Source organism: Condylura cristata, unplaced genomic scaffold, assembly GCF_000260355.1.
Source record: "Condylura cristata isolate star-nosed mole 26May11 unplaced genomic scaffold, ConCri1.0 scaffold00021, whole genome shotgun sequence".
NCBI lineage: Eukaryota > Metazoa > Chordata > Mammalia > Eulipotyphla > Talpidae > Condylura > Condylura cristata.
This window is the reverse complement of record NW_004567122.1, coordinates 37,203,081-37,230,823: the sequence shown is the minus strand read 5'-3', so window position 1 is coordinate 37,230,823 and position 27,743 is coordinate 37,203,081. Positions and strand designations below refer to the sequence as shown.

Below are 27,743 nucleotides of genomic sequence, written 5' to 3'. Positions count from 1 at the left end.
GGCTCTGAGAGAGGAAATGGAGCCAGCATCCAAGGTACTTGGACGGTGCTGGGAATTCTGGCAGAGCCAACCGGATGGCCCACTCTGGAGAAGGAAGGGTCACCAGGCAAAGGTTACCAGAGGACGAAGCTTTCTCTTGTCAAGCAAGACTGCAGCATAGTTAGTTGGGAGCTGTGAGAAGAGCAAATGCATGTGGAGTGTGGAGCGAGCTGGGCTGGAAGCCCTTGCTTCCCGCTGGCCCCCCTCCTCCCCCCCGGCTGGGAAGAAGCTGCTGTGTCTGCAGGTCTGCTGGAGAGGAGTGATGGCCTGGCAGGCTGGGGTGGGTGGGGTCTGGGTGATGAAGTGTTTGTACAGGGAGGCAGCTCCCACAGGACCCGCCTTCTGGCTGCTGGGTGTCTTTCAACATCCTTCAGCACAAAGTGGGGCCCAGAGGCCTCTTACTGCAAAATGTTTCAAGCCTAGGCCTCTCAGTGAGGACTGGGAGAATAGTTTGAGATATTTTTTTCTTTCTTTTCTAAAGGTTAAGTCCTCTTCTCCTTCCCACCTCCCACACCATGTTCCATCCCGATAATCAAGACTTCAGAACATGAAAGTTTACAGAGGTCAGCGATCCTCTCCACTCTGTAGACAGAATGGAGTGACTTATTTCTGTTCCGTCTAGGAGCACCTGACAGCTCAGGTCTAGTCACGAACACAGACACACCTTGGAGACTTCATGGGTTTGGTTCCACTGTGATAAAGTGACTAGTATAACAAAGAAAGTTGCATGAAAATTTTTGGTTTCCCTATGCATAGCAAATCATGTTTCTACTACACCGCAGTCCACTAAGTGTGCAGTAGTATTGTGTCTAAAAAAAACCAACCTACATACCTTTTTAAAAAATACTTTACTGTTAGGCCCTCCCTAGTGGTGCAGCGGGTTAAAGCGCAGCACTGCAAGCTGGCCGCAGCTGCTTCAGTGCAAGTTCGATCCCTGGCCCTGGAGGTGACCACATGGCACAGCTGCCCTCTCCTGACCTGCTCACTGCTCCCCTCAGCAGTGTACTTCATTGATCTGCCTGTTCTGCTCCCCTCTCTGCCTCCTGTGAATCCTCTCACTGCCCCTGCACCTCTGGCCTGTATCCCAGTTCTGTAAGCATAAATAAATAAATCTCAAAAATATATATATTTTACTGGTAAAACATGCCAAGCACCCCCTCCCATGAATTGTCACTTTTTTGCTGCTAGAGGGGCTGGCTTGTATGGAGATGGTTGCTGGTGGAGCAGGGTGTTGCCTGGGGGTTGGGGGTGGCTGTGGTGATTTCTCCAAATAAGACAATCATGAAATTCATCACATCGATGGACTCTTGCACAAAAGATTTCTCAGTAGCGTGTGATGCTGGTTAATAGCACTTTCCCCACACTAGAACTATTTTCAAAATTGGATTCAATATGTTCAAAACCTGCTGTTGCTTTCCCAACCAAGTTGATGCCATAGTCTAAATGCTTTGTTGTCACTTCAGCAGCGTCACAGCCCCTTCACAGAAGCAGAGACCATCTCAAGAATCCAGGTCCTTTGCGCATCCATAGTAAGTGACTCTCACTTGCTCTAGTGTACACACGAGACTGCAGTCATCCAGGAACAGCTCCAGGCTCCATCTAGCTCTCTTGCTATTTCTACCACCTCTGGGGTTACTTCCAAAATAGCAACAATACCGACATCAAAGATCACTGATCACAGCTGGCCATGGCCAGTATAATAGCAATGAAAGAGTGTGAAATATGGTGAGAATTACCGAAACGGGACAGCAACAAGAACTTAGCACATACGGCTGGAAAATTTGCCAGCAGGCTTGGCTGGCGGAGGGTCGCTGCATGTGTTCTCTTTGTAAAAAACAAAACAAAAAAAAGTACAGTATCTGTGGAGTGCAATAAATTGACACATGCCCGAACGGAACTGGTGTCTCTGCGGGCCTCCCTGCCAGCGTTAAGTAATCCCATCAGGCCTCGGAGTTCCCAGAACATCTGTTTAAACACCCCACCAAATGCGGGGTTCTACAGCCTTCCTGACAGGTGGTAGACGCTGTTCTCTGCCTGCCCACCGGGAGGAAGGAAGTTCACCTTCAGTCTGGGCAGGCAGGACTGTCATGCCTGCCTGCTTTACAGAGAGCTGAGACCTGATTCTTGGGGACGCACTGCCCCAGATTTATGAAGCCAAGAGTAATTCACCCCTTTTCCACAGGCATTTCCTTTAAAAACTTAAAGACAACTACAGTTCCCTCTGTCTGTTCCTCATGCTACTTCCCTCTTCTTGGCCCTGTTTGATGTGTTCATCCTGTGACCAAGATTACCAAGGATTCCTTTGGCCAACAACACAATTCTCTACCTCGTCAACAGAAATCACTGGAAGAACTGTCTCCTTGTGTGCCACATTCAATAAGGAGGGCTGAAGGAGGACCGTGGGCCCCCTACTTACTAGTTACATGATGGCTAGTCTGAGCTTCCTCATCCGATCATCTTCCTAAGATGCTGTCAAGGTGAAGTCAGGCGGGTCAGGTCTCAGCACAGGGTATGGTGTTTATTGCCTCAGTGTGGCTGCTGTCATTATTTCATATCTGTGTGCTTTCAACTCACTTCCTGGAGCATCACCTAGTTTGATCTGAGGTCAGAAGCTGTCGGGAAAGTGGGCTGACTCCGCCTGAGAATGTTGGAGCACCTTCTCTGTGTGGTTTCCTTTTCATGTTTTACTGCTGCTGCTCCTCCATTTTATTGGTTTCTATTGGTGAGGAGATTTTCTTCTTCTTCTTCCTTTCACTCTTGACTACTGGGCCCTGGCACGGCTCCATCTGGGGCCATGAGTCTGCTGTAACAGACAGGGCCAGGAAAGCCACACCCTATGCCAAGTTGGCTGTAGGGCCAGCTGTCCACGCCCCAAATGACCCTCTCGACTCCAAAATTACTCCAACATGCCACCTTCAACTGGGCAGAAAGTATGACGCCACCACCTCTTTCTCCAAAATTCCTGTTTCCTGAGATCTCTGAAGACCCCAGCCAGCCTTTCCTACCTTTTCTTGACAGTGTCTTACATTCTCCTTAGATCACGAATGAGAGTGGGTTAATGAATCACAGTAAGCTGCCCACCTTGTTTTAAGTCACGAATTCAGGCAGACAGACCCTTTCCAATTACCAAGTCATGTCTCTGGTACAGGGTAAAAGGGAATAGGATCCAGGGTCAACCTGCCTGGGCTCACATCCCAGTTCCAACATCGTCCTGAGTCTTAGTCTCTCATCTATAAAACAATTACTTATTTGCCTCACAGAGTTGTAATGATTAAATGAGAAAGCACACAGAGGACCCTTAGTTGAGTGGCCAACATTAGCAACGGTCAATCTGTGTTAGCAGTGTTGACTATTGTGATGGTAGTGGTCGTGATGGTGATGGAACTGGGGTTGATGATGACAGTTGTGATGGTAGTGATGGTAGTACTGGTGATGGTAATGGTGGTGGGTGTGGGGCTGGGAGTGATGTTTATGGTGGTCGTAGGGTGATAGCAGTGATGGAACTGGCAGTACCGGTGGCAGAGTTGGTGTTGGTTTTGATAGTGATGGTGGTGATGATGGTGATGGAGGTGTTGGTTGTGATAGCATTGGCAGTGACGGTGGTGGTGGTGATTATGGGGTTGGGTTGATGGTGATGGCTGTAATGGCGATGATGGTGATGGAGGTATTGGTTGTGATAGCATTGGCAGTAATGGTGGTGGTGGTTATAGGGTTGGGTTGATAGTGACGGTGGTGATGATGGTGGTGGAGGTGTTGGTTGTGATGGCATTGGCAGTAATGGTGGTTATGGGGTTGGGTTGGTGGTGATGGTGGTGGTGAGGGTGGCAGTGGTGATGGAGGTGTTGGTTGTGATGGTATTGACAGTGATGGTGGTGGTGGTTATGGGCTTAGGTTGATGGTGATGCTTGTGATGGTGATGGTGGTGGTGGAGGTGTTGGTTGTGATGGTATTGGCAGTGATAGTGGTGGTGTTTATGGGATTGGGTTGATGGTGACAGTGGTGATGGTGGTGGTGAGGGTGGCAGTGGATGCAGTTGAAGGTATTGGTAGCAATAATGGTGGAGGTGGTGTTGGGTGGGGGTGAAGTGATGGTGGAAGTGGTGGTGGTTGTGAAGTTGGTGATGGTGATGTTGTTGATTGTCAGTCTGCTCTTTGAGGAGGCAATTTTTTCTCCTGCAGCAACTAGCATGATTTTTTTTCTCTCAACAGTTCTCACGTATTCCTCTTAATGCCAAAATTTTGAGTTGACACTGTTCCTGCTTTTTCAGAATGTCTGGAGTCATCCTCGAGGGAGAAAACATCACACTCCTCTAGCTCAAAAACACAAACATGTTTCCATTTTCCTTTTCATGATACTCTTCTTAGCACTTGCTCAGCCCTAGTCTTGGTCCATCTGTCCCTACAGAACTCAGTCTACCCCCCTACCCGCCCCCCCCCCCAACTTACCAGCAGGCTACCTGACATTTGAGCATGAACACTGAGCACTTTCAGGGAGAAAACATTTCTATGAATGACTGGTGAGGACCTGAGATGGGAGTCGTGGCTGACTGGTGAGGACCTGAGATGGGAGTCGTGGCTGTGTAGTGACAGGAAGAGCCACCATCCCCGCACTGTCCTTGGAGATGGCCACATGTGTACCTGCTCCCCTTCCCCTCCTCTGCCTCCAGAGCTGCAGAACTGTGGTGGAGCCCACAGCCTCGCTGGAACATGCACATGTGGGAGACTCCCACATTCTGCAGAAGAAACCTCCTACCTGCCCGAGACCCTGGCACAAATGCTAACACTCCACAAATCCAAGGAAATAACAACAGATTCAGAAAGCTCAAACTCAGTCCTCCCTGGAGTGCTTTCTGGAATAAATCTCCAGGTCAACAGACTCCCTCCCTTTATATTTAGAGAGAATTTTACACACTGTGATGCACGTTAGTTTGATTCCCATATATTAATGCATTTGTTTCCCACATAAGTGGGTAGACAGAGCCTCAGGAAGGCCAGGGAACAGTTCTGCCTCCCAGCCTGCCTCTTTCTGAGACCACACACTCCCGCTGGCATCTAGGCACACAGCAGCCTCAGGCTCAGGGCCGGCCTTGCTGGGTGATTCAAGGAGTCATTAAGGATAACAGAGAGCACTGCAGGAAAGGCGCTGTGCCTTCTGGGAGCAAAGCTGACTGCAGTGGAAGGAAGAAAGGAAGGAAGGGCGAGGGAGGGAAACTTTCCGCTGTCTTTCTCCCAGCTCGCCACACTAGGCGGTGCCCCTGGGAGCTGAGCCCTGCTGACTTGGGGTGTTCTGTGCTCACCCCTCAGACGGAGCACCAGTGCTGACTCTGCGGGAGCTGGGGAGACAGCCCCGTCCCCGCCCCCATACCCGCAAAGTGGTGCGGCATAGGGGCTAATGGACTTGCATCGATTCTGCCCACCAGGCCAGCAAGAGGGTCACGTAACATGAGAGCATGCCGGAGCTGGCTCGCCGAGACCCGGGCCCACCCATGTGTGCACACGCAGCAGCTCGCACGCATGCGCAGCTGGCAGCCCGACAAGGGCGTCTGGAACCGCGATGTAGACATCTTATCACCAGACTCATTTGAGTGCAGGGCCTTTCAAGGGACAGCTAGTCCTGAGTGCTCCTCCAGACCCACCCTCGGTGCTAAACACAGAATTTACGAGGGCAGGGTAGATGTACTCCTAGTCAGCATTTTTCCATCTTAGGAGCAGCTAAAGAATCACTTAGAAAGCTCATACTGAATACAGATTTCCAGGTTCCAGTCTTAGAAGTCGAAGGGGAGCCTGGAGGGTTATACTTTTTCTGATGCTGCTCTGAACCAAATACTGTGGCCAGTGATCAAACCCTCAGAGACACCAGCGCAGCCTGCGTGGTTTGCTCCCAAACCTCCCACTCTGTAAGACACGTGTCTCTCGTTTCAGTGGGGTTTGTAAAAACAGACTCTCTTATAGCAAAACACCTGATCAGCTCTGTTGGGAGTGTGGATCTTCTCTCCAGAGGGCAGATAAGATCAGGAGCCCGGCTCCTCTAAAGAAGCCCCATCTTGGTGGCTGGCAAGTGGCTCAGGCAGCATGGTGACAGCAGCCTGCTTTCCTTGCCTCTGTGCTCAAGGGATGCTGGTGAGTCTGGGCTGCCTGCCAACTGGGTCACGCTCTGGAGCCCTCTAGAGCAGGAATCTCCCCTACTTCCCTCCAGGTCTGGGAGTGCTGCTGAGCAGTGCCGGGAAGTCCAGAGAGGATGCTTACAGGGAGTGTGGGTGGGGGTGGGGTGGACAGGAGGGGCAGAGGGGGACACATGTTCGGGGAGCTGAGACTCACGGCTTGGTCCTCGGATCTTGATGGGCTTACTGCTGGTCATGGACTGGGAGCACGTCTGACACACGCATTCCTTCCCGCTGAAAGTCACCTTGTCTCCAATGGGGAAAGGTTTCCTGTAGAGTGTACAGGGAGAAATTCAGTTCCTGCTCTCTGGGGGTGTCTGCTGGTGATGACCACACATGCAATAAAGTCATTTGGAAATGCATACATACCTGCTAGAGCACCAGGTAAGGTCAAGTGCTGTTCACAGGCCAGGCTGGCTAAGCCAGTCCACGACGGCCCCAGGAAGCTGCCTACACGGACCAGTCATGACCCCGCCCTTCATTTCTCATCTGTGGGACCAAGAAGCTAATAACACCTCCCAGACTTAACAACGCCTCCCAGACTTGTTCCCTTTTCCTGGAAGGACTTTTTTTCCATCCCAATTTTCCCTGTACGGGATGAATTCATTCAACTGACACACTTACCCAAATTTCATTTTTTGTTTTTATTTTTGCTTTATTCTATTTTAATCCAGGTCCTGGTTTTGAAGTTATATTGGCTTTATTGAAGGCTTTCCAGGTTTGATCTAAAATACTGCAACAATTCTGAAATTATCTGTCCTCTAAGACTAAGTAGAGCATAACTAGAAATACATCTACTCCTGGTGCCATGGACCAGTCTGTACTGTGGCCACCGGCCCATTCAGAATTTTACTCTTGGTAGGGCAATAATGATAATTGGTATCCAAATTGCTATAGGATTGCATGCAATGTTTAAGGAGATTCCTTGAAGTTCCCCCACATTAGAAGTGTTCGCTTGAACATTTCACAATTTTTGTTTTCCACCTCGTCCTTTTTAAAAAAAAAAAAATCCTTATTTTATTTTATTGGTCCTTTCAAACAATCAGTGTTTGAAGTTTAGTCATTATTTCCATTTTTATTTATTTACCAAACACACATATAGCATCTACTCTGTGCCATAGACTGTTTTAACCAATTTTTGGAAGAGTCTATGACAGGCTGTCATTAACTCAATTTTTGGTAAGGAAACAGGTGCTAGATTATTCTGGATTTGCTGTGTAGCATGATACTTTTTCACGAATGAGTTCCACCAAGAACAGCATTTTAGTGCTATGGGCTTTGCGATACCTCTCACTTTCGCTAAACTCGGGGTAGTTTAGAAGGCCACCTCCTCTTTTCACCCCTGGGTTGGTGAGAGACACAGATCTTGTGTCTGGGTCTCAAGCTCCCCAAGTCCTGCCTCCCCAACTAATAAACCCCAAAGAGTCCCCAGCACCGCCCCTCTCATCACGCAGCTGCTCCAGCGCCTACATCTGTGCTCCCGCCCTGGGAGAACCTGGGGGGAGGTGCAGGGTCAGGAGGGAAGTGAGTTCTCACCTCAGCCAGCCACCTACTTGTAGTGGCAGGGTGTGGCATGACCTGTGGGAGGCACCTCATCTCCATGGACTTGGCAAAAACTTCAGTTTATATCCTACAGACCCTGACTGTGTTTAGCGCCAGTGGCTCTGGGATTCCAGGACCCAAGATCCAGGTTTCCAGGCTGGATGAAGGAATTAATTCCACTCTATTTTCTTATACACCAAGTCATACCTCAAGCAGAAGTACTTGTTGGTCAGTTATTCTAACTGGTAACTAACAGGATCTAACTAGTAACTAACAGGGGGCTATTTTAGGGAGAGAATAATGAATGTAATGAATGTATACCTTCTTTTCACAACTAAAACACATATATGTGTATATGTATATTGCAATCATGCTTTACTTATAACAGAAGCAACCCATTGAATTTTAATGTATCTGTGGGCAGAGATGAGGTTTTCTTGATCTTTTTCAAGCTCCTTAATGTGGTGCTTGGCACAGAGTGGACCCTTAATATCCATTTACTAAGTTAACAAATGACAGGGATGTGGATGGAGGGTGGGGGGAATGGGGTGGGCTTCTCTAGGGATCTCCTGAGAGGCTAGATGATTATCATTATGACAACAAAATAAATAAATAAAAGCAGACACATCATGTACCATTCATGGAGCTAATGTCTTTGCCTGCATCATCTCCTCCATCTTCATGAAAACTCAATGAGCTTGGCAGGCTCTGATGCCCATCTTGTCAATGAAGCACCCTAGGCTCCCTGCAATGGGGCCACTTGCTGGGCTCCTGGAGGAAATTGGTAAACAGTATCTCTGTGCCTCATGTGGCAGAGGGTGGGGAAGCCTGCACTAGATCACTGCTCTCCAAACGGCATTCTCGGGGTTCCTTAGGGGACTCTGAAGTGAAATGGGAAGCTGAGTATAAGAGTGCCCTTCCCCTCTTCCTTCATCAAGGGCAAACTAGTGTTCTACGCTAGACTGTATTTGCCATAAAGATTCAGCTGCTAAAAGGTTTGAACACCACTGGCCTGACATTCTAGACATCTAAGCATCCAGCATAAAGCCCTGAGAGCCCAAAACTGCTCGGGAAGGGTCACATCCCACTCTCCTGGGGCACAGGAGGCGGTTGTGGCTCTGCTTTCTACCTCTCACCTGCACAAGCTGCACACGAAGCACTTGGGATGGTAGGTGCGGCCCAGGGCAGAGATGACCTCGCCGGTAATGAAGTCCCGGCAGCTGTCGCAGCGGGTGCCATAGAGCTGCTGGTAGTCCTGCGTGCAGATGTACTCCTGGTTCTTGAAGAAGAAGCCTGACTGGGCCAGGCCACAGCCGCACACTTGGGGAAAAGAGGAGAGAAACAGAGCGGGTTGAGTCCCGGGAGGGTGGCATGCATGAGGTCCTCACTGGGAACTCGGCACGAATGGTCAGAGGATGCTGGCACGTTGGCCTTAAGTGCTCCTTAAAGTATGGGCCAAGGACCACTTGCACGAGAATCGCCCGGGGCCTTCTGAAGATGCAGATGCTTGGGCTGAAATCCAGACATCTGCACGCTCCCCAGCTGATTTCAATGCTCCTGACTATGGCCATTGATGTGTGAGCCTCTCAACACAAGGATGAAAAGCTTTAGGCCATGTGGCTTGGGCAACGGACCACAGCTGATGGCCTCATGACTTTGATAAAAGAATCATTCAGTTCAAAATGTCCTCAGTATTTTGTACATAACTGTACAAAGTGAAGAGCAGTGTGGGGGCCATGTGCTCACATCCCAAATGAAACTGGGATGGATGATTTGAAGTTTGTAATCTGTCCTCACCATTCCCATAAAAGGTGGTCTGTTTTCAGATAATAATGATAAAATGCAATCCTGAACTGGAGAGCTTACACTACAGACACAAAGACTGTATATAAGACTGTACAAAATATACCTCAGGGGTGACAGGCCATGGGCTGGTGCAGGCAACAAGAATTATATGTGGGAAGGGAAAGGGAGTATTATCAGTGGGGGTGGAATCATGGGAGATTTCCTGGAGAAGAGGGCGTCTGAGTTGATGTTTGAAGGAACAGAATGTGCTGAAGCACAGTCAGAAGTGCAAGTGATATTTATGTGGAGACAGGACAGAATAGGGGTGGTGTTTTTAGGGAACAGAGAACCTTGATACAGGATAATATCCTCAGGCCAGTTGGAGGAGGGCTTGAGTCCAGCTTAAGAAGCGTAGGGTTGTGGTTTACCAAGAAAGCATGATTGGCATTTCTCCTAGATTTTAAAAACTTTTAAAAACATAAACAAGACAAAAAAATGAACTAAATAAAATTGAAATAAACTTTTATAAGACCAAATTAGTGGTTACTAGCAGGAAGGGGGATAAGGGTTAGTCAACTGTGTACAAAGAAAGGGTCTAGAGCAATCCACTCCTAGGTATCTACCCAAAAGACACAAAAACACTGATTCAAAAAGACAGCTGTACCACCATGTTTATCGCTGCTTTATTTACAATAGGAAAGACATGGAATCAACCCAACTACCCAAAAGTAGATGACTGGATTAAAAAGATGCGGTACATATACACAATGGAATATTATTCAGCAATCAAAAAGGATAAACACATGCCTTTTGCAGCAACATGAATGGAACTGAAGATCATGCTTAGTGAAATAAGCCAGAAAGAAAAGGAAAAAATATCGAATGGTTTCACTCATAGCAGGAGTATAAAGGACCAGGGGGAGGAAAAAATAATAATGAACAACTATATACCAGAGACATTTTACGGTGGTGGAGTAGGGGATGGGATAAAAAACAGCGGGGGGTGGGGGGAGCAGTGAAATGCACTGGATTATAGTGATGGCATATGGGTGATTTGGTGATGGGGAGCCCATGGGGATTACAACTGAGATGGAAAAGGCACAAAATGATGTAAAAATAAACTCTTATATTATTAAAAAATTGTGGAATACAAAAGAGAAAGCGAATGGTCATGGTTGAATTGGACTTACTGGTAGCGAATTTATCATAGTCTACACAAAGACTGATTACAGTACTGCCCCATGGAACATATCACGCTACCATGGAATGTTAGGCCCTCAAAATGTTTTTAGTAAATAAAACTGGTTTTCTTCTAAATAATAAAATTTAAAATGCCTTAATATTATTTCAAAAAACCTTTAATATACACAAAAGTAGAGAGAAGGGATTCCCCATCACCCAGTTCCAAACTGATCAATTCCAGCGACAGCTTTTGAGTAGAGGCAACTATAAGGATTCTACAGACTCCTTTATCAGAGGGTTCTGTAGGGTATTTCATAAAGTCTTTTGGGATATCCTTGCAGGCAATATGAAGAAATGCAGGACAGATAATAGAAAAGCAGGCAGATATAATTACAGGTATTTTAACTGAATCATATGGTCTCCTCATGGAATCATGGGGGATCCCTCTCCCTCAAAGGACTTAGAAATGTGTGAAGTGAGGTTTCCCTCTGAAAGTAAAGTTATGCAATCGACACATTAGGGGCGGAGCAGAAAGAGGCATTTTCTTCCAAGTGATCGAATGGCTCTGAGGCTCAGCAGAAGTGCTGAGTGTGCAAAACCAGCTAAAGTGGGGGTGAGGGGCTGCTCAGCACAGGCAGGCCACCCAGAGCCCTGCTGAGCTCAGCCAGCTCCCCTGGTTCTGAATCTGCGAGCACTAAGCATCTGTCGGCACACAGATTGCCTGTGGGAGAGGAGCAGCTGGTGAAGGCGCCGTGGACTAGCACCAGAGTGACAGCTCCTGTTCAGTCCAGAAAACAGGCGCCATGGCTTTACTAAACACTGGGTTCCCAAGGCCTTGGTTCATGCAAGTCGACTTTTTCAAGGAGGCTCCTTGGTGGGGAGACTAGGAAGACATTTCCCAGGCCTCTAAGTGTGAGTATGTGGTGTAGACCAAGGGCCATCACCCGGGGATGTACAATTTCATCCTTAATAGGGGTGTTGTTTTGCAAAAGCAGCGAGGTTATAAAAAGCAGGGACATCCAGGTGAATGCCAGAGATTTTTCGGCCCCGTGTGTTTACCTTCAGGCCAGAGCAGCCTCAAAGGACCCAGGTGAGCGAGGGGAGGGCCTCTCCAGATGCCAAGGCATTAGGGGAACAGTACAGGACAGCGGGAGACACAGACTTCTGTGACTCATCCACCCAGCTCTGGTTACTACCACCAACTGTTGGGGTAACAATGATCTTGGCCCCTCTTGTCTGTGGCCCCTGTACACTGCAATTAAAATGAAGAAGTTGGACAAGTGATTTGAGCTTTCCTGCAGATACTGACATCCCACGCTTCTAGAAGGAGTATTAACTCCAGTGCTTACCATGCACCTAAACATTAAAAACTCAGCGTGAGTAGAACCAGAGGCCCCTAGAGACCACCCCCGGAGGAGAGGCTGGGCCTATTCCCGGAGGTCATGGTGGAGGTGGGAGGTGCAGAGGGCTGGTGTTTGATTAAAATTCTTCAAGTTAAACAATGCATGGTCTGGAGATGGGGGCGGGGTGGGGGGGGGCACGGGCTGTGCTGAGCTGTGCAGGTGGCAGATCAATTGACTTCACGGCTGTGGAATTAGTTAGGTCACGGCCTCCGACCTCATTGGAAGCAGATTCTGTTTTTTCCCTTCTTTTCTCTCCTTTGTTTCTCCTGCCAGCCCCACCTCCAGAGCCACCTCTCCTAACAGAGCAAACCAGGAGGTGCTGAACAAACTTGGAACAATCAGTTCCCTCATTTCCCCCAAGGAGCTGAAGGAGGAAGTTTTTGGTAGAAAGGATGTCAAGGTTGATAAGAATCTCAGGGGTTCCTGGAATTACAGTGGGGAGCAGGAGGATGGAGGGCTGGACCAGCTCAGTAGGTATATGTACGGCTGAGTGGAGCCCAGCTCTCAAACAACAGGAAAGGCCTGGTGAGTCCCGCAGGATGGAAGTGGCGTGGGCTGTACAAGGGCAGCCACTCTTCGTTTTTTTGAAAAGCAAATCATATGGTTTGACGATGGGCCAGAACACGTCAAGTGAGAAGTGCTTCACGAGAATCCAGAATGAGGGCCCACTGTTCTACCACTTGGGCTCTGTGACTTAAAAAAGATGTCTCACCTCTGAAGTGAACACTGAACACTGAAGTGGCGAAGTGGTAACTGAAGACACAGCCGGATGTGAGAATCCAGGACTCTGTCAGATAATCCTGCTGAAGTTTTTCCAATGAGATTGAGTTTTATGAAACTTCCCAATCAAGAAGTTGGGAATCAGAGGGGTCCCTGACAGCACCCAATTCATTATTTTATATGTTTCAATCACGAAATATATTACACCTATGGAAACTAAGGTGCATACAGACAGGTTAGAGGATAATAAAATACAGCACCAGGTTCTGCCGGGAAGTGTCTGAGGGGGCATCACCAGCACTTGCCCAGTCTGCTCGCACTCCCTGGCAGCGGGCCCTTCCCACAGGTCTTGGAGGATGGCGCCATCACCCCCTGGCTTCTCTATATTATTATCACTGGCGATATACCCACAAGTAAAAATTGCTTTGTTTTCCCTGTTTTTGAATAGGCACTGATGGAATCAGGTGACATTCTTTTGTGCTTGCTTCATTCGGCATTACATCTTGTGAGCTTCACCCATGTTGACGCACGTGACTACTTCATTCATTTCCATTGCTTGTGGTAGTCTCTTTTCTGACGTCACAGTTGATCTATTCCACCGCTGAAAGACATCGAGCTGAGTGTTTCTGGGTTTTGGAAATGCTGCTTTGAATGTTCTTGTATTTTCGAGGCAACGCTTGTTTTCCAAAAACTTTTCCCAATTCACTTTCTTACCAACACTTCCCCTGACCCATGTCGTCATTAAATCCCTGTAACACCTGACTTCTTATACTTCTTATAGAGAGTCATGGAGATTGCACAACAATATCTTATTGTGATTTTAAAAGTTATCTCCCCGATTATTAATAAAATGAGACCCTTAATTCTATGGGCCATTTTTGTATTCACCCATAAGGAGCATGTAACAGTATTTCATTCCTTCCTACTGCTGAATAACATTTCACTATATGGATAGAACCTATTTTCTTTATCCACTTATTGTTTGATGAATATTTAAACTGTTTCCACTTTTTGACTATGGCTAGTAATACTGCTATGAACATTTGTGTAATGTTTTCATGTATTTTCTAAGGAAGCCATTCTGTGGACAAACTTTTTATATTCATTATGGTATATTTTGCAGCACAAAAGTTTTAAATTTTGATAAGGTCCACTTTATCTATTCTTCTTTTGCCATTTGTGCTTTTAGTGCCACATGCAAGAAGACTTTGCTAACTCAAGACATAAGGATCTACTCCTATATTTTCTTCTATGAGTTTTACAGTTTTAGCTCTTACATTTCAGTTTTAGACTTAGGTTCTCACTTTGACTGGATCTAGGCTTTGCTGCCTCTTCTTCACGGTTCATACTCATCAGGGAAAAAGCTCAGTCCCCATGTGTCAGCATAAACCATCCCGGGTAAACCTGGACTGACAAACACCCCAGGATTTCTGCTTTTACTTTGTTTTTCCCCTGTACAGATTTCTTCCTTTCATGTTCATGTACATTATAAGAGTAATAAAAGAAATTCATAGTGATTTGAGAGATTTCAAATGCGAAGATGACTAATCTTTGTAGTTACTCCTGAACATAAAATCCTCCAAGTTGTTTTATCCTGAAGCAAGTTGACATTGACATTAGTCAAAAAAAAAAAATCTATTTTTCCCCCTACATACTCTAGCAACAGAGATTCTACAACCACCTCATGATAGATGGTCAAAGTGGCCAAATTCTTTCCTTCTCTGCATTCACAGCCATGAAATATACACTGCAGACGTTTCCATAGAAGGCACAGTTTATTTCTCCAAGATCCTGAATCTGGGTTGAAACATTGACTTGCTCTGACCAATGGGACATTAAGTCTGACACAAGTTCTTATTGAAGCTTGCTCCCTTGCGGCACTTGGAAGTCTGAGACCATGCAAATGAGCCCATGTCAGTGTGTGGGATGACAAGGAGCCGGATAAAGGCACTCAACTCACCAGCCTGCCAGCCACAGCCAGCTGACCACCAGCTCACCCTACTGAGGCCAGCAGAGAGCAGTGAGGGCAGCCCAGGCTAAAACTGCCAGCCAACACAGAGACCCAGATGCTAAATAGAAGACTGTGTTTTTTTTTTTTTTTTTTTTTAAAGATCTATTTATTTATACAGAACCGGGGTACAGGCCAGAGATGCGGAGGGTGAGAGGATTCACCAGAGACAGAGTGAGGAGCAGAACATGCAGATCGACGAAGTACACTGCTGAGGGGAGCAGCGGGCGGGCCAGGAGAGGTCTGCCACGCCATGTGGTCACCTCCGGGGCAGGCGGGGATCGAACTCATGCGGAAGCGGCTTTAGATTCTCAGTGCTGTGCTTTAACCCTCTGCGCCACAAGGGAGGGCCAGAAGACTGTTTTAAGTCATTATATTTTGGTAACTGATATACTCTCTTAAATCAGTGTGCCATCATAGCTCAGAAGTTCCTTATAACAGTTTTATTGTCTCTTATTTTATATTTGCGTAGAAGAACTAGGGTACAGTCCAGAGACGCAGGGGTGGGGGTGAGAGGATTCACCAGAGACAGAGTGGACAGCAGAATAGGTGGATGGACTGAAATACACTGCTGAAGGGAGCAGCGGGCGAGACAGGAGAGGTCTGCTGTGCCATGTGGGTCAGCTCCTTGGACCAACTCAGAACATTACAGTGGGTCTCCATGGTTATAGCACTGAGACTTAACCACCAGGCCACCAGGGAGGCCCATTTTGTTTGTCTTTACTCTTTGCCCTGTCTGGATTTCTGAGAATGTAAAAATGGTTACTCATGGAGGTACTCTTGCATGAGTGGGGTTTGCCAATTCTCAACAGGAGATTTAAAGTACCTCAGTTATAATAGATCCCATATATATTTTCATAACTTAGGGAATATAAATATGTAATTTTTTGCTCAGTGTAGCATTCAGTTTGATCCTGAGGAAAGAAGTCTGGGATTTTTCTCCATGTCAAGGGAAGTCAGTCACATGTGAGACTGAGTTTGGCAGCAGTTGCTACAACAGAAAAATCGGGGGCTTCAGTTGAACCTTAAATTCAATATACAGCAATGTTGTGAAGTGGCTCCCTGGGAACTCAAGTCTATGTCAGCCATATTAGCAGAACGGAGTACTGGCTATAGTTGCTGGACCTTGAGAAACGTGTCCTGTTCTGGATGTTATGCTGTAATAATGACAGTGACACATCAGGAAGGGGTCAAAGAGGAAGACTCAAGGATGATGCGACAAACTGGAATCACTTCAGCAGAGGCCCAAGTTAAGGCCCCGAGTATGGACATAGGGAAGACAGGTGACAAGCACGTGAGCACAGCGACTGGGAAAAGCACCCTGCGCCCACTTTGCCCATGAGAGCAGAGAAACTGAGAACCAACAGGTGGAAATAATGGGTTTGGGCTGAACTTTGTCTAAACCCACCAGGCCACTGACCTCAGGCAGGTCGCTCTGCGGAGCCAAGGCTGGGGTGAGGAGCTCAGTGAACAGATGTGGAACAGCATTTGTCAGGAACACTGCAGCAGGGACACTACCCTGGGTGGAACAAGGCTGTCCGGGTTCTTTTTGCTGAGCCCCTCTGTTTCTGCTGCCAGGTATCCTTATACTGCGGAATTCTCAGCTCAGCTGGGTCTAGGACTCTCTAAATTAGCTGGGGGTAAGGCATAACAATTTGGGCTAACTCCATACCCACCTTCTTCCAAAGCACAGACCTTACCAAGATCAGGAATACTTCTTCCTGACATTGGGGACAGTCAATAAAACAGGTATCACTGTCACTGTCACAGAATAGGTGTTGGTCTCACAACCATGCCGAATTGTAGCCAAGAAAGCTTGTTCTGTCACTTGTTCTCAACGTGATTTAGAGGCACAAGCAGGAATCCCTTCAGACACGGGTCATGCTTGCAGCACTGCCTTGCCTTGCAGGTGAGCATGACCACTCCAACATCACCAGACTCCCCATCTCCCCCATATCCCAACACTTTGCTCACCCGCCTCTCCGTCTTCACTCTACACTGCTTGGAAGAATTCCATGAGGGAAGTCTCTTTAGGACTCAACCATATTTCAACTGCTGGGGGCTGTTTTGCCTGCATTGTGGTGTGTCCCAGGGATGACATCATATGCAAGAATCTGAGAAGGGAGTCGGGAATTGGCCCTCCTACCTTGGCAGGTGAAGCATCTGATGTGGAAATGGTTATTGTGGACCCGGACCACTTCCCCTTTGCAGGTGTCTCCACACCGGTAGCACTGGATGACATTGGAGCTGCCCCGGGGGTTGTATGGATTCTGCTGATAAGGAACTGTAGAAAGAAACAAAGAGATCACCATACAGAAGGCCCTTCTGCTTGAAAAAGATTGCTATCGATAATCTAACTGGAAGAAAAAGCCAAGAGGGTACCCCCAAGACAACATCAAGCTGAGCTGCCAAGTGAAGGTGTCCTGGAAGGCGAGAGGCATTGGGGTGTCCCACCAGTCTATAAGGAGGCAGACTTAGGGTGAGTGTGACTTTTCCTTTGACTAGGGGTCAAGTTCACAAATGAAGAAGAATAAAACAGGAGGTGGAAAGCTTCAAGACCAGCGATCCAGAAACACCATTTCTTGGGTGACATCTGGATGCAAGTCAGGTCCTAAACTTGTCAAAGGAATTTGGGTCTTGTAACTGACATGTGGGTGGCTGGCCTGCCTCCAACTGGTCTCTTTGATATGTTACATCCCCAGTCTTACAGAGACAAATGCACAGACTCTGGAGAGGAGGAGGTTAAAACTGCCTTTGAACAGCCCTTTCCATAACATCGACAAAATGTCAAATGTGTATAATTGAGGGAGAAAAAAAAAAAGCTGGTGGAAAGTGTGAAGGCGCAGGGGGCCCAGGGTTGGAGTGTGGTGGTCAACATTTGATGATGTTTAAAGGCTCTCTCAGCCTATCTTGCTTTTTGTTCTCTGATTTTTTAGATCTCTTTTGCTTGCAGTATCTTGACCATTTAACTCTGCTCATCTGGCATGTAATAATAGTAGGGACCTACCTGGGATGCACAATCTCTGAATTGAAAGGAATATTAGCAGCTGTCTGGGGCAACCTCATGATGTCTAAGCTATTGCAATAACTTTGCCTTTGAGGGGAACAAACTTCTCTTTTAGGAGGCCTCTAGGGATGCCAGGGAGCGAATCATTCAATTCCTTAATTCTTACTCAAAGTTGAAAGAATAGTTCCAAACTTCTGCTCATATCCTACTAGGAAAAGCTCACTCTTAGCCTGGCTAGAAAAATGACCACGTGACTGAAGGGGAATTAGTGTCTATCTATTGGTCACTACATGCAGGCTTAGTGGACATGCTCACTTATATTCTGAGAAAGCATACTAGTCAACCCACACTTACAGAAACCGCGCATGTCCAAGAACTTAGAGGACATCTAGCTTTGGGGTTCTTGCTTGGCATGGTTGTTCAGTCTCTTCACTGTAATTTGAATCTTATATTCCAGGCACATAAAGAATTGCACACAGTGATTTTCTTGGCAATGAAACACGAATGGAAACTGTGTGAGTCATTTCCAGTTGGAAGCCTTTGGAGCCAGCATGTGACCTGCCATATTGGCTTCCTCAGCAACAGCAATACCCCCAGAGGGTGTGCAGGATGCATCAAGTTGGACCCCTGATTGAGTGAGGAGTCATGGGGCAGAGCTCCCAGCTGGCTCACAATAATAGCTATGATGAAGGAACTTTGCTGTCATTACCTCTAAGATTTTTTGTTAATGCGGCTTATCCTGACTGATACACCGGGGACTTACTACTTCTAATTAAATATATAATTTGGTGTTATGTACATTATCCTATAGTTCTCTCCAGATTCTCAGAGATAATCTCCATAACTGACCCCATCTGCCCTTCTCCCTTTAAAGACAAGGGCCCAAGAAAAAGCCAAGAGAAAGGCATGCTCTGTGGTGTCTCTTCAAGGCACCTGGACCATCAGTGTGCTGACAGGCAGAGCTAGCCCTTAGCGCTGAGGTGTAGCTTCCTCCCACTCTGCCATCTGAGTCTGGAGAATGTCCCTCCCAGACTTTCCTCATGGAGTTCATGCCCCTTAACCACCTCTTTTATTTTTATCTTATCTTAAAGACAAAGTTAAATGAGTTAGTTAATTAAATCATTAACTACCCATCCACTTTTTGTAAAGCACAGTAAATGCTCTACAAACATTCTCTGATTTCATAATATTCATATTCTTCTGATAGCTCAAAGCAAAGGCATCTCTGTGCGCTCCCTGATTCCTCTCCCCCTAATGTTCATGAACATTCCTTTTGGTACTCTTTCTTTCCCCATTTTATTCTTTTTCTGGTTTCTACGATCTGTCCCCCTGGACAATGTTTCAATCTGCTCCCAATTTGTAAGGAAGATACTGCCTCAGTGAGTACTGTGGAGATCTGCTATTGCCAAGGGAAATAAATTTGTGAGTATGAAAAGAAAGTAAAACTGAGGAGTGTGTTCGTCACCATCAATGAGGACAGTTCTTGAAATAAAAAATTCCTCCAAAATCATGACACAAATTTCCATCTACCTTTAGCTCAAGAAACAACTTTGATCATCAATGAGACTTGAACTTCTGGAGAACCAGAATCATGATGTGTTCTTCTGCAGTCACAGCTCTGTCCCTGAACCACCCAGATACAAACTCAGAGCGAGGGGATGGACAGGGAAAGCAGGCTCTGCTCTCTGCAGTTGAGCTGCAGATGGGGCCCCTGGCCCTAACTTGACTGTCTCCCAGGATGTGGGTGATGCTTTGCTTATGCCAGTGTGGCGGGGGGCTCCTCACGTCTGGTGTTTGTAAATAGTTCCCAAAGTAGAGATGTGCATGCTGTTGCTGCCAGTTCTTTCGAATGCTGATGTAAACTGAGATTGTATAAAGGGCAGTGGTATAGCAAGATCCGAGCTTCTAGTTTTGGCAAGACATTTCTTTATCTAGACAGAAGCAACATGAACTTGGGGGCCCGCCACAATGAGACAGGCCATCTCTGTCGGTGCCCTGGAAGCCACCTCATTTCCAGTGAGACTTTGTCTCCTTGATAACGAAACTAGCAACTCATCTATGATGAGCAGGGGGTGTTATATTTCTTCCTTCCGATCTCCAGCCCTCCTGAAACACTCTATTTTAGAGTTGATTTTCTTCTGGTTATTAGTGCCAACTTTTTTTTTTTTAATCTTATAAAGTGTAAGATCATTTGTACTTAAAAAGTATAAATGACATAATTTATAACACACTCAGATGAGCAGATGCTTTTTGAATTCCAAATTGACTTGCACCCGAATTCTTCACGCGAGGTGCAGCCTGTCTGGAGAGCAGGCAGACACTTTAAAGGATAATGGCTCTGCTCACTGGAAATAGTCTGTGAAGCTACCGATTGTAGACATATGGGTCATGTGACCGGTTTCTAAAATGTGTGCAGGGAATCTCTGGCTTCTGGTGAATGCTATTTGGTCAATAAAGGACTCCAAGGAGCGACATATCAGTCACTGTCCATGAGCAGCCCAATCGGACTTTCTGTGATATAGAAATGTTCTCTGTAAGCTGCTCAATATGATAACCAGTAGCCATATGTTCTACTGGGCGCTTGGAAGGTGCTCAGTGTGCCTGAGGTACTGAGTTTTTCATTTTATTGAATCCTAATGAACATGAATTTACAGTTAAATAGCCACATATGGCCAGCGGCCACCATGTTGGACCTGCAGCCTTTGTTTTACAAAACAAAACGGCCACACGTTGAGAATGGAGGGAAAAGGAAGTTATACCCAGTTCAACTGTACTTCTATAAAAATAACATGTCCAAATTCATTCAGGAACATCACTTTGGACTTAAGTTGTTTCTTTGAAAAGAGTTTCAAAGTTGTATTTTAAAAACATTTGCAACCAGAACCAATTACACACACCCATCCTGAATTTGATTTCGAAACAAAAGCTCCCAAGTAGAGAATAAGTGCTGTTTTATTTTTTAATCACAATTTTCCAAGCACTGCGACACTGAACACTCTTAACCTTTCCAAGAATAAAAGTAAAAAAATCAGTTGGCCGTGACTCTCTGGATAGTTTTTAAAGATTGTTGGTCAATATTTTTTGCATTGGGTCTGAAACATTAAACCCTATTTTACACACATACCACGCACACCTTTAGAGTTCCACTGGATGGTTCCACAGCTTAATTCCACAAACTAACTTTGTAACTGGAGCTCTTCCTCAATACCACAGACACAAGTTAAGACTGCTGAGAGAAACAGCAGATTGGCGGGGAGGAGGTGGGCTTCTTGGCGAGTCAAAGGAGTACGCAAGTTACATAGGCAGGAGCCAGCAGGGGGTGCTTCCGCCTGGTTCCCCTCCTGTTATTCTCATCTCCCCCATTTCTCCCTCCTAGATGGAGCTGGGGGTAAGATGGGTTCCAATGCCATCTCTACTGTTCCTTGGTTATATAATCTCAGGCAAACCATCTGACTCCTCTGGCCTCAATCCCCTCCTCTGTCACAGAGGAGACTGAACAAAATGATTTCTTCTTCTTCTTCTTCTTCTTTTTTAATAGTTCCCCTTTATTTTTTTTTAAAGATTTATTTATTTATGCATCTAGAACTGGGGTGCAGGCCAGAGGTGGAGAGGCAGTGAGAGGATTCACCAAAGACAGAGTGGGGAGCAGAATAGGCAGATCGATGAAGCACACTGCAGAGGGGAGCAGCGGGCAAGTCAAGAGTGGTCTGCTGCGCCATGTGGGTCACCTCCCGGGCTGGGGATCGAACTTGCACTAAAGCAGCTGCGGCTCGCTTGCTATGCTGTGCTTTAACCCGTTGCACCACCAAGAAAGGTCCTGAACAAATTTCTAAAACTTCTCCCAATGAAAAAAAAATTTTTTAAATGACCCTGGTTCTATGTCATTTCTGGGCGGTCTGTTCTCTCTTGGCCTTCTGTCTGCTGACTGGTCCCAGACTTAAACTAAACCATGCTGTTTGTTACCAGATTGATTAGTTTCTTCTGAAAAGCAGATCACAGCCTGCCTCCTCTCTCATCACACCACTACCTGAATTACATTCTCCTCACTGATGGGCTGCCTGCACAATTTTCTCTCCTCTCTGGAGGGTCACTTGACCTTGCAGATCAAAATGCCTCCATATTCTAATTAAGTCATCTTTAAGATTGTCTTTAAAAGGCAGAGGCACCTATGCTATCCTGGGTATAATTAAGAGAGTGACAAAAGTGAGTTGGAGACAGTATAACAACTGTGAATAATTGGCTGGAAGTGTAACAAAAACAGTGGAGCTTCTGTTTGAACAGTGAAACATCAAATAGAGAATTAACCGGTTTAGCAATGAAATTGCAACAGCCTGGGGCCCCAAGAAAACATCCAGGGAGCAGCTGTCACTCCTCAGCTTCCCCAGGGCTTCCTTAGAGCCCCAAGAACCCCAATGTACTCACAGGTATGCATTAAATACCACCGAGGAGACCCAAGCATGGGGCCAGATTTTCTCAGTGACAAGCAGGTTGCCTGAGAGGCTGGGGTGGGGTCTGTGAGAAGAGGGTCTGGCACTTCACAGAAGGACTTGAAGTTTGAGTTTGGAGTTCACTCAGGGCCTGAGCACTGATCCAGTTTCCTGGGGTGAGCCCAAAGAGGCTGGGGCTCCCTGCGCTGAGCAGCACGGGGCACCAAGTCCCTGTGTGACTTGGAGCACAAAAAGAGCCCCCCTCTCAATGTGTTCATCTCTAGAGTCGGAGTCATGTTGGTTATTCGTGAGTATTCAGTTATTTTTTTTTTAAAGATTTATTCATGCATATGGAAATGGGGTACAGGCCAGAGGTGCAGGGGCAGTGAGAGGATTCACCAGAGACAGAGTGGGGAGCAGAGCAGGCAGATCAAGTGAAGTACACTGCTGAGGGGAGCAGCGGGCGGGAGGGGGTCGCAAGGAGGGGTCAGGAGAGGTCTGGGGTGCCATATGCATTACCTCCAGGGCGGGTGGGGATCAAACTCATACTGAAGTGGCTTTAGCTTTTTAGTGCTGCGCTTTAACCTGCTGTGCCACCAGGGAGGGCCCTCAGTTATTTAAAATTTTTTAAAATTTATTTATGCATATAGAAATGGGGTACAGGCTAGAGATACAAGGGTGGTGAGAGGATTCATCAGAGACAGAGTGGGGAGCAGAATAGGCAGATTGACAAAGTACACTGCTGAGGGGACTAGTGGGCAGGTCATGAGAGGTCTGCTGTACCATGTGGGTCACCTCTGGGGCTGGGACTGAACTTGTGCTGCAGTGGCCACAGTTTGGCTTGGCTTCACAGTGCAGCGCTCCAACCCACTGTGCCATCAGGGAGGCCCATCTTCAGTTATTTGAACATGGTTAGCCTACCATGTAACTCGGGTGTTATGCGGGTGTAATAAATATAAGCAAGAATTAATATTAAAGGATCTCCAAAGTCACGTATCCCGACCTCCAACTCAAAGCAGGGATTTTCTATATTACTCCCCCCATCTTGCCACTCACTGAGCTTTGCTCCAACACCAGCGAAGCCATCTGCGGACTAGGCAGAGGTCTTCTGCTTTCGTCTCGCTGCTAACTGCCAGCAGAGCAACCTCTTCTTTCTGCCCCCTTTCCAAGCTTCCTTTGTTTATGGGTTTCTGTGGGCTGCAGAGGTGGGTGGCTGACATGCTTTTGACATATCCTGCAGAGGAATGTGTGAATTGGGTGTTTCCTGTTGTGGGAATGAGAGGCTATGATCTATGGTATCCTGGGGCGGTGTATTTTGGGCACATCTGCTGTTTCCAGGGGGATGTGTGAGTGTGTTTGTTGTGTGTGCTCACTTAGTATAAGTGAGTAATTTGTTTTCTGAAAACTTGGAGATGGAGATGCTTTTGGTAACCCCCATGGGTCATCTTGTGTCACTACACCTACGACCATTGTGTGGATAATGGGAACCAGACTTTCAGAGCAGAGAGGGAGTAGAAGATGGTCCATCCATACATGCTACACTGCGGGCTACGTGTCTGTTTTGTTCACCACTCAACCCAATGCCAGGTAGGAAATAAGGACTCAGAAAGCATTTGATGAATGAATAAAAGAATGAATGAATGGCCCAAAGGCTTATTACAGTGAAACAAAAGCTCAAGCCCAGAAGCTCACCCACCAATGTTTGAGGTGTCGGTCCTAGCATAACAGGAGAGAAGCAAACCTGGAGGGTGGCTGGGCTGGGACGGAGCCTTCATGTCAGAGCAAATGGGGGACAGCTCAGCAAAAGTCAAGTTACCGTAAATCTGGAGTCATCCTGAAGTTTAGCAGGTGGGTCAGCAGATAGGTTGCAGAAAAGTGGGCGACAGTTTGGAATGGAAGTCATGCAAGAAAAGAGGAGGGTACATGCAATAGGAAATATCTGGAAGGACAACAGATCATAGAGTCAGTCTCTATTAGGAATGATGCTGAGCAATTACATATGTCACCTCACTGACTTTTTATAACTCAAGAGGGGATGTTGTTGTTTTCCTCATTTACAGATGAGGAAACAGAGATCCAGAGAACTGAGGTCACTTGTTCAAGGTCATAGAGATCTCTTGTTCAAGGTCACGTAGTCAGCACATGGAGGAGGCAGGAATGATCCTCAGCTGTCTGACTCTTAGCACTGGTTCTCCCACCACTCAGCTTCACCGCCTGCCATGGAAAAGCACTATGAGGCGGACCAGGAAACCTGGTCCAGAAATCAGCATCTATAACAGACGATGAAGAGGCTGTGATTGCTGTCCTGGGCAGGGGCTGCAGCCTTGGGTAGCCTCCCTGGGGTCGGCAGGTACAGCTGGACAGGTGCGCATGCCAGTGCCCAGAGGCAGGTCCCGCAGGTGCTGACAGCTGCTGCAGAGCAGAGGTTGGTGGTGGGTGGTGGGGTTTGGAACCCTAGGTCCCTGCACAGATGGCCTGGGCTGGCCAGAGTTCCACATCTACAGGGCAGCAACACAGCTTGTCACCCCAAGACCATAGTGTAAGACCTTTGCGGCACAGAAACCCCTCCACAGCTTTTCTGCCAGGCTCATCAGCATGTTCCAGCATATTCCAGCATATAGCTGGCACCATGGCTCATGCCGCCTTCTTCAGAACTGTGTTGTGAGGACACATGTCAGAGCGGCATGCTCTTGGCCAGATAGATTGTTCTCATCTGAGCGCCAGCTGCCAACTGCAGCAGGGACCTGGGCTGGGCCCCGACAGCCTTCCGCCCTGGCGGTGTCATGTGAGGGCAAAGAAAAGAAGGAGGCACCTTTACTTGTTGACTAAATTCATTCCGGAAAATGAGAATCATATGTTCACTACTCATTTTGCAAATTCAGATGGTCCAGGTAGAGCTACCTTTTCACTTATTTCTATATTAATCTTATGACTTTATTTATTTTAAAGATTTATTTACTCATACAGAACTGGGGTGCAGGCCAGAGGGGCAGAGCTGGTGAGAGGCTTCACCAGAGACAGAGTTGGGAGCAGAACAGGCAGATCCACGAATTACACTGTTGAGGGCGGAGCAGCAGGCGAGATAGGAGAGAGATCTGCTGTGCATGTGGGTCAATTCCGGGGCTGGGGATCGAACTTGCACTGAAGCGGCTGTGGCTAGCTTGCAGTGCTGTGCCTCATCCGTGGTGCCACCAGGGAGGGACTATTTATTTATTTTTAAAGATGCACTTTTATTTATTTATGCACACAAGAACTGGCCGGAGGCGTAAGGGGTGAGAGGATTCACCAGAGTGGGGAACGGAACAGGCGGACCCACTGAAATACACTGCTGAGGGGAGCAGCAGGCCATACAGGAGAGGTCTGCTGCACTCTGTGTGTCAGCTCCTTGGTTGGGGATTGAACTCATGCTGCAGTGGCTGCTGATAGCTTGACAGCACTGAGACTTGAAGTCTTGCACCATCAGGGAGGCCAATCTTAACATTTTAAAAATAAAAGCTAAACTTCTGATGGAAGTCCATAGAAGACTTAACATAAAAAAAAAATACAAAAACCAACCAAACAAACAAACCCCAAAATACTTGGTTCATTCCTAGAACTCTATTTTGTTTCTATTTCAAGATATGCAGAAAATAACATCGAGCCAAATTTTCCCCTCCTCCGGCCCTGTGTTGCTCACTGGGGTTGTTGGGGGCAACTGAGGATTTGTATCATCTCTAATTTAAGCTTTTTCCAGAATATTTAGCTTTTAAATAAACCCTTCCTGTTCTAAAGACACAGGCTTTTGAAATTCAAAAGTCAGGAAGGGACCCCTTTTGTCTCAGCTTTCAGCTCTCCATCCCTGCCCTGAGGCCAGGCTCACAGAACGGAGGATGAAAGAGGGGCAGTGAGGAAATACCAGTTAGTATTTCAAAAATATCATCTTGAGACACTTGCTCATGGGGTTTTCAGAACATGATACACAGAGCCACAAGGAGGGAGGAGGAAGAGACAAGGCTCAGGGAGAAGGGGAGACCCCGAGGGTGCCCGCTGCCTTGGCATTTTTCCATTTTGTTGTGGAGCTTGTCAATCCACCCTAACTGTTTCGGTTACTTTAGAGGACCCACTGGGGGACACCAGACACTTCTATCAAGAACTGGGGGTTCAGGTGCCAGGCCCTGCAATGCCAGCCCCTCCCCGCTTCATCTCACTCAGTTCTCACAGCAGCTCCCATTTTACACTCGAGGAATCTGGGACCCAGAGAAGCTACTCAGTTTGCCTGAAGTCACACCACATGCACATGCCAGAGGGAGGCCCTGTATCCCCGGTCAGGGGAGGACCTCTTCTCCCGGCCCACATTTAGCTAGCAGGGGAGCAGAGTGCTCAAGTGAAGCTATAGAAGCACAGGGCAGGCTAGCCTGGGGCAAACACCTGAAGAAGGATGTGAGCTTGCTTCTGGCTCTGGACTTGGTGGAGATATGTGGAGGACACCTACAGACACATGTAGAAGAGACATGTGGAAGAGACATGTGGGTGAGGGACACGGGGTGGGGGAGGTGCTGGCACTGCTGGCTAGTGTCTTTGTTACAGGGCAGGGAGAGAGGGCCACCACTGAACCCCAAACCTGCCTGCTTTAAATAGGTTCTGCCATCTGCCGCATCAAGACAAAGCATGTAAGACTTTAATGAAAAGGAACTTTAATACAGTGAGTATACAAAACAGAAGACAAAGAATATAATTCTAAATCAAACACCTGAAGTTACCCATCCCCTTGTGGGCAAAAGTCAACCCAAAAGGGTTTGGGCCAAAGCAAGACCTGAAAGCCCGCCACAAGCACCTTCTGGCGGGGGCCCATAGAAAAGGGTCAGAAATGGCCAGACAAGTCTGGGGGGAAAAGAGCAAAATCAAAATCAATATAAACACTGCCATAGTCAACCTCCCCATGGGTCTCTCACCAATATCTCTTTCAACCGGTCCAGGGCCAAGAAATAAACTTGGTTTCTTTACATGTCTCCCTTTGCTCCATGTGGCTTCCTCAGGTCTCCTTCTGGTCTCCTGCTTCCTTCCTTCCCAGATTCCTTCTCTTCTCTTCTTTTCTCTGCTCAGCTCCACCCTCCTTCTGGGTGGGGCAGGGAACCTGGAACTTCCCTTTTTCCTGGGGACTACCTGTTAACATCTTGACTTATACTTTGATTTTGTCCCATTCACCCCCTTTCTGTGGTTCCCCACCAGAAGGTGCCTTAGACCTCTGGCAACCTCTGAGGCCTTAGTGACCCTGCTCTGGGCCAACCCTGTTTGGCTGGGCATTTACCCATGAGGGGGTGGGGAACTCTGGATGTTTTATTGGGAAACTATTTTATTCTTTCTCTCTGCACACCAATCCTATTAAAGATTTTTTTGCTTTTACACCAAGAGTTTCCTTTGTCTTTGTGCATGTGGATGGCCAGACTCTTTTGGAGTAGGCAGGTTTGGGGGGGGGGGGTGCCCCTCTCCC

General features: G+C 47.1%; 1 protein-coding gene across 3 annotated transcripts in view; it reads right to left on the bottom strand.

Annotated features, from left to right (window-relative positions):
- ABLIM3 (actin binding LIM protein family, member 3) overlaps positions 1 to 27,743 on the bottom strand; it is a 106,963-nt gene that overhangs the window by 48,075 nt on the left and 31,145 nt on the right. For all 3 annotated transcript variants that reach the window (XM_012727959.1, XM_012727961.1, XM_012727960.1), the window contains exons 3-5: positions 16,986 to 17,123; positions 8,878 to 9,061; positions 6,357 to 6,469 (exon numbers count right to left, since the gene is read on the bottom strand). In XM_012727959.1, the coding sequence (XP_012583413.1) occupies positions 6,357 to 6,469; positions 8,878 to 9,061; positions 16,986 to 17,123 (435 nt within the window). The remainder of the gene's footprint in view (positions 1 to 6,356; positions 6,470 to 8,877; positions 9,062 to 16,985; positions 17,124 to 27,743) is intronic.